Source organism: Nelumbo nucifera, chromosome 1 (assembly GCF_055504915.1).
Source record: "Nelumbo nucifera cultivar China Antique chromosome 1, China Antique-T2T, whole genome shotgun sequence".
NCBI classification, from domain to species: domain Eukaryota; kingdom Viridiplantae; phylum Streptophyta; class Magnoliopsida; order Proteales; family Nelumbonaceae; genus Nelumbo; species Nelumbo nucifera.
Window position 1 is genome coordinate 87,453,647 of NC_142649.1, and position 11,485 is coordinate 87,465,131.

Consider the following 11,485-nt stretch of genomic DNA (forward strand, 5'->3'; position numbering starts at 1 on the left):
TACGGAAGTGAAAATATGATTTATTTTTTCAATATATCTTCTTAGACTGTTTGGTTTGAAATAAAAGATAGGGAAAGGAAGGAAAAAGTAGGGAAACCCGTAGAAACCTTGTATAGGTTTCCCTAACTTTCCCTACCTTTTCTTAAAACCAAACACAGCCTTATTGAATTACTGGTTTTAGAAAACAGAGTCAATTTTTCTAAATGAAACTAAAAATGTCATCGATACTTCCTCTAGTCAAATATGTCAGATGGCTGTAATGAATTAAGGGTTAAACTAAACAATACCTCTACAGATAAAGGAGTAACATAATTTTTGAAAATTGAATACAAAATCATGAAGACCCCAAAAGAAGGGAAGAAATAAAAAAAAAGGCCTACCAAGGCACCAACCATAACTGACTAAAACTATAAATCCACCAAAAAAGCCCAGAGACCAGAACTGATATGAAGATAGAAGGCATTTCTTATATACACATTAGATTTTGTTACAACCTCCTTGAAGTTACAATGATCATGATCATGACGAGGTAAGGTATCAAAAATTCAGCAGCCAGAGGTTCCCCAACTCTCTTTTTCATGTTCAGCCATGGCATCAAGCTCAATGGCTTCAGAGTTTCATCTGTTTACATGAGGAAGCAAAAGAAGAGATCCTCATCCAGCCTCATCCCCGGGCAATAAATCCATCACTCTCATAGACAGAGAGAGAGAGAGATAAAGAGTATCACATCCTTTCGGACATATTTCATTTTTGATCCAGGAGGTATTAATTATGACCAGAAAAGCTGTTGTTTTGTTCTTCACAAACATGATGTCCTCGATAAAGTCTTCTTGGGGACCCACCTGGTGTTGTGGTTCTTGGCTGGGGGTTGTCCCACCAGGCATCAGTAGGGAAATTTGTATTTGGTCTTGTTGATAAAGCTGAATAATCAGTTGGACCATAACCACTCTGCGCTCCAAATGGGTAAGACGGATGAGGAGGGGACAGAAAATAGCTCCTATTTGCTGTGCCATGATTTCGTAATGGACTTGAACATGGAGACACTGGCAATGACACATTGAGTCTCACACTATCTCTGCAGATAAATTATGACTATCAAAGTTATTATTCAATGAAACCTTGGTGAAACAGCTAGACATCATGAAAGGGGGATGATTCAGCAATAATTAAACTGGAGGCTCGCTGGCTGGGTATATTTACCTAGAACTTTTGAAAGCTCTTGAAGATGTAACAACTTGTTTCATCCCATAATCTCCATGCAGTGAAGTCACATTTGTCCTGTTAAAGGGCAATTCGGAGACTGTCTGCTTTAAAAGCAAAAAATTCAAGTCAAAATCTGGTAGTACTTGTAGTTCAAAACATAAGTATTCTGAAAAGAAAATGTTAACGGAAGAATTTGAAGGAATAACAGAACATAGTCCAGAGCAAATTATGTCATAATTCTATTCGGATTTAAAAAAAAATTTGAAAATGGTTGAGTGGGAGATGCAAATTTGGCCCAACCACATTGCTTCACAAGCCCAAAGAGTTTCATTTTCTCCCTCACTCCTTCACTACCAATATATCTCATATCATGTATAGGTTTCATCTCTGACAGTTTTCTTGCATACATGTAAAGAATTTACTTTCCCTCCCTCCCTCCCTCTAGTCTAGTGGGAGGAATGTGAACAGGAAAAGAGAATAGAGAGAAAAGATGACAGGCTAGAGAGTGAGAATGATTTAAATTTACAGTTGCAAAATTAACACCCAATTATCAATTGCTTGTATATATTACGGTGGCACTTCAGTATAAATATTTACCCAAAAAAAAAAGTGCATAAACATGAACTAAAGAATGATTCTATAACAACCATTCTTATATAATATTTAAGCTTCCTTTCTGAGTATTTCCTTGTGCAGCTGTTAAAGACCCTATGGTTCTAAAACAAATAAATGTAGAGATAATCAAGTTGAAGTAGTTGCAGTATATCCATTTAACAGAGATATGCTCAAGACTTGATCTTCTACAACATTACATTAAACTGAATCATTGCATGAAGATATAATGCAACATACATGATGTTATTGGGGAAAAAATTTTTAACCAGCAAATATCTCTACCCTAGATATGTTGCATATGCTCATCAATCAAGACCACCTGAAGGATCAAACTCCTCCAGTTGTGCATGATACAAGAATTCTTTCAAGAAAATATCACCAGATAATGAACTTACATTTGCACAGTCATTAGTCATGATATATGAATCAGAACAATTAAACTTTGGATCAACACATTACATAAGATGGTGAATTAAGCTGATTCTCCAGACTGATGAGTATGTGCATCATGTGATTGGTAGTAACTTCCCATTAATAAACATGTTCAAGGCTTATGATTGAATCAACCTATCAAAATCTTTAGTCTCTTCAACTAGTACTCATTAATTCAAGGTGAACGATCTGAAACTCAAAACTTTCAATATTTTAACATAGATTTTGAGAATCTTCAAGATGTTACCCTTGTATGACTGCCTTCAAAAGAAGAAGGCAAGGCATCATGAGTTGTATTGATGTTTATATTAGCTCTTGCTGCAGCTGTGTCTCGAACAAAGGGATGATCCAACAACTGTGCAGCTGTAGGACGTGCAGCCGGGTCTCTCTGCAGGCAGAGATTCAAAAAGCTCTTTGCATCACTAGAAAGATGATTTGGAATTTCAGGAATATCTTTGCTATTTCCAATTTTAAACATTGCAGCAACCTGTCAGTTTCAATAAAAGAATGTGATGTTAGAGTGAAGTCTAACAAAAAAATTAACGTTGTCAAATAGGTTAAGGAAATTCTACAGTACCCCTTCATATTGGCTCCAAGGTGGTTTTGATGTTGCCATTTCAAGAATTGTACATCCAAGGCTCCAAATATCTACAGCGAGACTGTACCCTTTAGTACAATTCATTATAACCTGGATAGAATACATTGACAATAGAGGTTAAGACTTAAGAGTGCTGAGCATAATGAAAAAAGAAGAAAACGATAAAAAATGAAATTCCAAATATAAATACCTCGGGTGCCATCCAGTAAGGACTTCCTTTAAAGGAGAGCACTGTAGAGTATGATGTGATCTGCTTAAAAGAGGGATAAAATGACCATTACATGAGTAATGGATAAGCATGAAAACTGATTACTACCCTCCCTTTTAGGACTTTCAACGAATGAAATTTTTTATTTTTCAAAGACTTCTAGCAAGAACATCATTGTGTATCATAATCCATTCAATAACAAGTCCATTTTAACTTTTCTATACTACATCTCTAATTTATACACGAATACAATTCTACTGTTCTGGAGATAAGCTTGTTTCCAAGAACAAGAGATTTACATGTTTGGCCATGCCGAAGTCTGCAAGCTTAATTTCACCATTAGGATCTACAAGTATGTTGGCCCCTTTAATATCCCTGCCAGGTAAAGCATTTTCTTCAAGTTTCTAATTGTGGAAAGCTGAAGAATTACCGACACAGGAGAATTTCTGCAACAGGAACTACTAATAACAACCGAGTACCTGTGTATATGATTCCTTCCATGTAGGTACACAAGCCCTGAAAGAATCTGTCTGGTGTAGTTTTGAATAACAGGTTCCCTGAAAGAACCATATTCCTGAAGCAATTTGTGGATGGAGCCCCCAGAGACATACTCCAAATAAACTGAGAGTCTCTCTTCCCCCTGCAGTCATGAAGTTTTCAGGATTATTTCATTGATATATGGAGTGAGCTTTGTTTACATTAAAATGTCAGCCGAATTCTGAGTTGAGGCATTTAAGAGCTTAGAATTTGGATGCATTCTATGCATATCCAAGTTTTAAGGCATATGGCCAATCAATTTGTCTTAGCTATCTGTAAGTCATTCTTCTTTTCCTGCTGTTTACCTTGTCATATCAGAATTATTAAATGTCTACATAGGTACCTAATGTACAGTAACAAAGACAGTATGAAACCGGAAACCTAAGATTGCCATCGAAATAAGACCAGTGTTTTTACAGACATTCAAGACATAGATAAAGCACCTTGATGTGCAAGTCTGAAGTATGAATGCTCATGAGACATGAACATGAATGAGATAGAAAACTTGTATGAACATATCGCTCATTCAATAAGAGGTTTTGCATCATGAAAACATCTTACGGCTCCAAGAAATATAAGAATATTAAACTTTCAACTCTGACCACGATTAGTTCAGTTTAACCTCCTAATCTCCTACCCGGCTCAATACCATAGAAAAATAGTTTATATTTGCTGAAATACTACAATAAATAAATAAAGAAAGAACTTATGAGGCTTAAGCAAATGCTGCAGTCCACAGCATTTTTTTACACTAATGAATGAATTTTCTATTTTCTATTCTGGTAGTACTTTACAAGGGCAATAGTAATACGAATCTTGTGAGCATGAAAATGTTTTCAAACAAGAGTTAGGTAAACAATTGTAATTCATACCAGTTCGCTTCCATAATACTGAACAATGTTTGGATGTGAAAGCTGACTAAGCAATGATATCTCCTGTTTCATACAAACAAATTGGGTTAAATCCTGTATAATAAAAGTAGTCAATTAAGCACACTTAATTTCTGATAGAACAGACACATTTCTGTTAAAAGACTAAAGATAGATACCTCTATATAACAAAAAAGGACATTAGGGTACATTCTAACCCTTAAGTAGAGGTATTATCCGCTTACCAAAAACAGATGCACTCAAATAACCACCCTAAATAATAAAATAGGATTATAGAAAGTAATATGGTGCCCAGTAGATGTCTGAGAGAGAGAGAGAGAGAAACCTGATTCAGTTGTTTGAGACACTCTCTTGATGTCTGATCATCAGAGACGACTCTGACTTCCTTTATAGCACACATGTGTCCACTCTCACTGTCATGGCACATTAAACATGGAAAAAGAGTAAAAGGTCATTTTCTCTTCATGATCTAATGCAAGGTTCTTTTTCGTTTCCAATTCCTAATACCTATTGGTTTTCTTTACCAAAGAAAAAAAAAGATGTAACCAATTCAGAAATAAAAAATAATTCAGAAATTTAGAGAATGTAGGCTTGATAAGAGGAACTACTGCTACCTGTTAAATCCAAGATAAACATGACCAAATGTGCCCCTTCCTAGAAGCTTTCCCTTCTTCCATTTCGATCTAAGACTAAGTGAGCTATCGAAGGTCCCACTACTTCTTCTACTAGGTGAGGCACAAGGGTTAGTGGGAGAACCTGGAGGAAGTGGCAGTGGATGACATATACTCCTCCCATCTTCTTGTTTCCCTGTTTGAGACTCCAGACTCATTCCAAACATTCGTGGATGCAAAGGTGATGAGGGGGTGGATGGAGTGGCTGCTCTTGATCCTGGACCTGGGCTTCTTGAAGTTTGGTTGAACTTGGTTTCACCATATGCTCTGGAATATCCATAGAAAATGTTTTTGTTAGGAGTATTGGAGAAGCATAATCAAAATTTTCCAGGTGAAAGTAATACAACTTAACAAATTCAAAAGAATTGAATAGGTCCATGTGCTTAGTTTATTAACAGAGAGGCAGAAAGAAACTAACAATGAGATCTGAAACTGTGATAGCATTCCAGCTTTAAAACCTTGGATTGTATAATTCCTTGCAACAGCCCAATATATGACCAAAATTAAACAAAACAGAAATCTAGTGAACTGAATGTATTTATTTTTTATGTTCTTCTCTTTAGCAAACACAAGCTGTTGTTGGCTTGTTGCTCAACAAAAAAGGGGGAAATAATATTCTTGACTCTCTGAAAACTTCCTCCACCAAAACCTGTGAATGTTAAATTATAAACCCCTCTTGACCGGTTAACCTCTGACACATGAGGACCAAGTCCGCTTGCCGATCCCCAAAACGTCAGAAGGGAGAAAAAAAAGGAGGAAGAGAGAGACCCAGGGGGAAAAGGGGGGAGCTAGATAAAATACTTAAATAATTGCTGCAGATAGATCTATGCTCCCAGCATAATTAGGAAACTAAACAATCAGAAAGAAAAACAGAAGTAAGACTGGTAATAATTAACATACACAAGTGAAATTCAGATAAGAAAATCAAAATCAAACTCAATTTCACATCTTCCAATAAAAAAGGGAGGAAAAATAGATACTGATCAACAATAATTTCACAGAAGACAAATCAAAACATACTAATTTTTTTAGGAAAAATGAATAGGAAACAAAACCCTACACTATTTCCTCATAACGATTAATTATCAGAACAGTTTATTATCATCTCCATCAGAAATTACCCGTCAATCAATTAATCAGCTAGAATTCGAATCACACAAGCATCGCTTCTTGATACAGAAACGAAGCCCACTTGAATCATCCAGAACAAAAACCAATCTTTGAAATTCCTTCAGGATAAACAACCCCCACAAACCACAAATTCCAATTCAGACAGCAGAGGAAGGAACAGAGGCGAGGCACCCACCTGTAGCCACCAAATAACCCAAGATCAGGAGTCGAATCATCAGACCCAGATGAGCTGATACTCGAAACCGACCCAGAGACAGACCCAACACCATGATCAATCTCCAAACTCGGCGACGACGACACTGAAGGCCGAGGCAAAGGATGACCCCTCTTCTCCGCTACTCCACCACCACCACAACCACCGCCGCCGCCAACACCAACATGCCCATCGGAGTCTGAACCAAACGAAGACCCACCACCTGAAATTACGAATTCCTTACTAGTCCTTGCAGATTTACGAGCTATAAAGATGGCCGAGACCTCATCGAAGCTTTTGGGCTTCTCCTTCCCCTTCTTCTTATCATCCTTGACTTCTGAACCTTTGCTAATATTGTGCGGGTTCACTTGCTCATTCTGCTCTGCTTTGCTGCTTTTGTGAGACTTTCTTCCCCACCAAGCGGGCATTTTTTTTGTCATCAAAACACAGATACAGAGATAGATTGAGTTTGAGATGCAGAGAGAGTTTTTATTTCCTATTTTTCTTCTCGTAAGTTTCTTTTTCCCTTCCAATTTATACGCATTTTCTTCTACTGCGAGAGAGGTGGGCTGAGCTACAGTGGTTTACAGCTCAGCTGATGGGGCCGGCGGGCGGTTGTTAGATGGTAACCCGATCGTGACGTGGCGCTCCAGTGAGAAAAAATCTAGAGAGAGAGTGTGCGTGTGCATGTGTCTGGAAGTTACATGTAAGAGGGTGAGAGGAGAGAATCCATATGGGGGTGTGTGCTTAGAGAGAGAAAGAGGAGAGAGAGACCGCGTGGCAGAGCAGGGGATGCTTCCTCTGGACGAGACCGGCCTCTGCTCAGTATGTAATTTCTGAAATTTTCTGAGGGAGAGAAGAAAGGGGAAACGTGTGGGTTGGGTCGCTAGATTTGGCGTCATCGTAGTGTACTACTACCTCCCTTTTTTCCCATGGCTGGTGATCCAATGAGCGCTGCTCTCTGTACTCTGTAGATAGCACCTACACTCGTATCGCCCCCACCCATTTGATGGAGAAAGACAGAACTTTTTAGTTTTTTACTTTGAGCTTTTAGCTTTTGTTTCTGAACTTTGAACCAATGGATGATGAACAAAACAGGGATTTGATGGGTTACTCGGTGAGAGCGCTCTCGTAGAATCGATCCTTACCTAAAATTTTTTTACTTTAGCCTCTTTCTATGGATAGAAGAAAGTTCAATGAGTGAACCTCTCTAGGGTTTGTTGATTGATCTGTTGATGACCCCATCTGTCTATATATGCGTTCATTCTTATCCAGTTTTGTACTACTGCAGTGAAGCGACGTGTGGGTCGGGTCAGCCCATGGATTCACTTTTAAAACAGTTGTAATTTCCATATGGTCCTCTCCCTCCCTCTCTCTCTTTGTAAATTAGGGTTAGCTAAATAAGATACCGGATTCAGTAGAGCAAAATCCACTCTAACAGCCATCACTGCCTTGTATTGGGAATATCTCCCCATGAAATGAAATAAAGTACAAAAGTACAAAGATATTCCTAATGAAAGATTGTAAAGGCTGTTCGAACATTATTTGAACGGGCCTTGTTCTGATTGAAGTCGATCTCATTAAATAAGGGTTCATGTCAGGACAGCTCTAAGGCTATGTTTGGTTTGAAGAAAAAGGTAGGGGAAGGAAGAAAAAGGTAAAGAAATCTATATAAGGTTTGTGAAGGTTTTCCCATTTTTCTCTTCCTTTCTTTACTTTTTCCTTCAAACCAAATGCAACATAAAGTTAACATTTACTTTTTTTTCTCCTTCTCTTTTATTTTATAATAAGCTTCAACTTTAATAGCTTAAATGAGCTACTAGATTTCAACTTCCATATAAGTGTTTTTACACCATAAGGTTGCATTTCTTGCAGTGCAATTTTATTTGTACTAGTACAAATGCATTGAAGTGCTAATAAAAAAATGCAAATTCTGGTTTAATTTTATTTTGGATTTTACTTTACTCTGCTTCATGTCTTAATTTATTTCATTTGTATTGCAATCAAATAAAATAAACTAAAATTTGAAAGAAAAATAGGTCAGAATTTACAATCAAATCATTTGCACTATCATACTTTTGCATCAGCACAAATTTATTTGCATTGCAACCAAATACAACCTCAAAGTATTTAATTTCATCCCTGAGAGGAACACTACTGGAAAAGGTCATTTTTCACATTAATTGCTAAGTTTGGTTAGTGATCCACAATAGCCAGCAAAACCCTAATAACTGTCAAATACTGATGAACTCATATAAAGAAACATTGTTTTGAGCTTTGTAAATGTTATTAGAATGGTAGATACATTCTCTATGTTTATGGGGAATAATAACAATTTGAATTATTTAATTGATGAAAAAGGTTTGATATTATTAAAAGAATATCATATTTTATTATTGCCCAAAATGATGGATAAATGCTATTTTTTATTTGCAAAGAATCATCTGCATACAAAACATAAAAGCTAGTTTAGGGTTTGTTGTGAATGAAATATTCAGCATTGAAATATGGAATCTTCACTCCCATAGAAATAGAATAAAAAATCTTACTGTAATCAAACCCAAGGCAACCGTAAAAGATTATTGTTGGCGTTAGTGATCAATGTCTGACTTTCTAACAACCTCAAGCAGTCAATATTTTCAAAGTTAACACCTTTAATATTATTTATTTGGCATTGCTTGACTGAAAGATAAAGATGGGGCAAAACCTTATTAGAGTAATAACATGTAGGCCATCTAATCCCACAAATTTGGGTGATCATCTCTCTCTCTATAACAAATTCAATTTAAAGTTGTAAAACTTGGAAAAGTGAAATAGACATCAATTTGATCTACCAAACTGACTTACGTGAGACCCATTTTAGTCCTAAATTCCCAAACCCCAACCCAATATACAAAATTGATCAATGTAAAGTTATCAGAACTTTGGAAAATAAATTAGACGTCAAATTCATCTAATCAAGCTGACTTTTGGTATCAATGGAGAAGTTTTACATGAGACCCATTTTAGTCGTAAAGTCCTAAACCTCAACCCAATATACACAAATTCAATGTAAAGTTACAGAACTTTGGAAAGTAAATTAGACGTCAATTTCATCTAACCAAGCTGATGACTTTTGGTGTCATTAATGGAGAAGTTTTACATGAGATGCAATTTAGTCTTAAAGTCCCAAAACCCCAACCCAATATACAAATTCAATATAAATTAAGTTACAGAACTTTGGATAGACTTCTAGCTACTTTTATATTTTTTAAAATGTCAAAGTACAAAATATATAAAATACTTTTGCTTTGTAATTTTGTTTTAAAAACCATTTGATAAAAAAATTAAAAAAATATGCTTTCCAAAACAAAAGTCCTATCTTTTGTTTGGCAAAAGCACGCCTGTTCATACTTCCGGTGATGGTTTCCAGTGGTTTGACAGTCTGAAACCGGTGCGACGGTCCGACTATATCAGCATCAAGCAAAGATAAGGTCGAGAGTTTTATTGGCATGACTACCCTGTCACACTAATTAAAATGGAAACACTATTTTACCAAAAGCACAAAATATAAAAAGTATGAAAGTAGAAGTATAAAATATTCAGTAGAAATGTTGTATCATACTTTTGTACTTTAAAAAATATGAAAGTAATTTCTATAAGTCTATGACTGAGATCTACCAAGCTGCTTTTCGCATTAATGGAGAAGCTTTACAGGAGACCCATTTAGTCCTAAAGGTCCAAAATCCCAACCCAAATTCAATGCGTAAAGTTATAGGAACTTTGGGAAGTAGATTAGACATGATCAATTTCATCTAACCAAGCTGACTTTTGGCATTAATGGAGAAGCTTTCCATGACACCCATTTACTCATTTAGTCCTACAGTCCCAAACTCCAACCTAACGTGGTTGCTTTCTTCCAAGAAGCTGCTCCAACAAAATGAGTTCTTAGTGTTGTATCTGTCCATTATTAATTGGTTTTATAATTTATTGCTTTGACAACCATTTCTCTCTAAGAATAGGAATGTTGTGGCGTTTTCTTAACAGAAAATTGTGATATTGGTCAATGCATGAAAATATGAATAGGCTTTGTATTTGAACTCAAAAGTGTTTGTAATTGTAACTTAAGTCAAATGTTGTCTTCTTGTTCTTGTCCCGTCTCCCCTTCATGTGATAAATCACTCTTGACCTGCTTTGTTTTTACACCACGCAGCCGTCACCATCTCATGAACCAAGGTTCAAGCACTAAGTCGTCTAGTTTGTTTTTCTGTTAGATCATTTCTTAATGCAAAGATTATTGATCTGGTCTTGGGTATAATGAGGTCGTTGTAAGACTCGGACCAGATTAAAAACCAATGGGTCACGGTTTTATTTGTTAATCAGACGGTTAATTAGTCCATAAAACCACCATTTAACTAGGACCTAGAAATTAAGGTAGCCAGAACCATGGTCCAATCATCTGGTCCAGTCTTTTGGTCCATTTTACCCATTGAGCCATTCATTGTCGGCAAAAATCTAGGGTTGTTAACGGGTCAAGTTCAGGGAAAACCAGTCCCGAACTAATTATTAATTGGGATAAAATTACGGATCCAAAATTATTCTAGTTATTTGTCATGTCTAGACCCAATTATACTGAAAACTATATTTGTTTATATAAATAATAACTTAAAATTTAAATTTTGATAATACAAGCTTAATAAAAATGATAGAAAACACTAAATTATATTATTATGTTAATAAACTAAACATTTTAATTAATATTATCTTATTTATTATCTATCAACTTTATCATTTCAAACATAAAATACAATCAAAATTATATGAGTATGCAAGCATGATCGTTCTAGCTAATAAAAACATTGTATATATAATAAAATAATCAGTTTCGGATCTGAATCAATTCGGGACAGACAAAAATTAGAACTGGCCCAATTATTAATCAGGACAAAATCATGGAACCAAAACCATTAGAGTCGGTTCGGATAATTCGGATTCATCGGATAGAATTGACCCATAAGCCCTACAAAA

At 36.0% G+C, this 11,485-nt stretch overlaps 1 protein-coding gene across 2 annotated transcripts; it reads right to left on the reverse strand.

Moving 5' to 3' along the window:
* Positions 1–243: 243 nt before the first annotated feature.
* On the reverse strand, positions 244–7,696 carry LOC104599577 (mitogen-activated protein kinase kinase kinase 3-like). Of its 2 annotated transcripts, none has more exons than XM_010262180.3 (11): positions 6,461–7,696; positions 5,098–5,421; positions 4,809–4,896; positions 4,466–4,528; positions 3,536–3,696; positions 3,356–3,431; positions 3,039–3,098; positions 2,828–2,938; positions 2,498–2,737; positions 1,201–1,304; positions 244–1,075 (listed from the first exon to the last, which is right to left on the reverse strand). In XM_010262180.3, exons 1-11 carry the CDS (start codon positions 6,916–6,918, stop codon positions 766–768), a joined length of 1,995 nt encoding a protein of 664 aa, XP_010260482.1. In that variant the 5' UTR covers positions 6,919–7,696; the 3' UTR covers positions 244–765. The 2 variants fall into 2 exon arrangements, with proteins under 2 accessions (XP_010260482.1, XP_010260481.1); XM_010262179.3 differs by having other exon boundaries at positions 1,201–1,307; positions 6,461–7,000.
* Between the last annotated feature and the right edge of the window lie 3,789 nt (positions 7,697–11,485).

Bases quoted from the DNA above. Each gene is read 5' to 3' on its own strand.
- LOC104599577 (XM_010262179.3), bottom strand. From the start codon at position 6,918: ATGACAAAAAAAATGCCCGCTTGGTGGGGAAGAAAGTCTCACAAAAGC. The intron at 4,897-5,097 runs GTAGCAGTAGTT...GTGCCATGACAG, and splicing joins GTTTATCTTGGATTTAACAG to TGAGAGTGGACACATGTGTG. The intron at 2,738-2,827 runs GTACTGTAGAAT...TGAAACTGACAG, and splicing joins CTTGGAGCCAATATGAAGGG to GTTGCTGCAATGTTTAAAAT.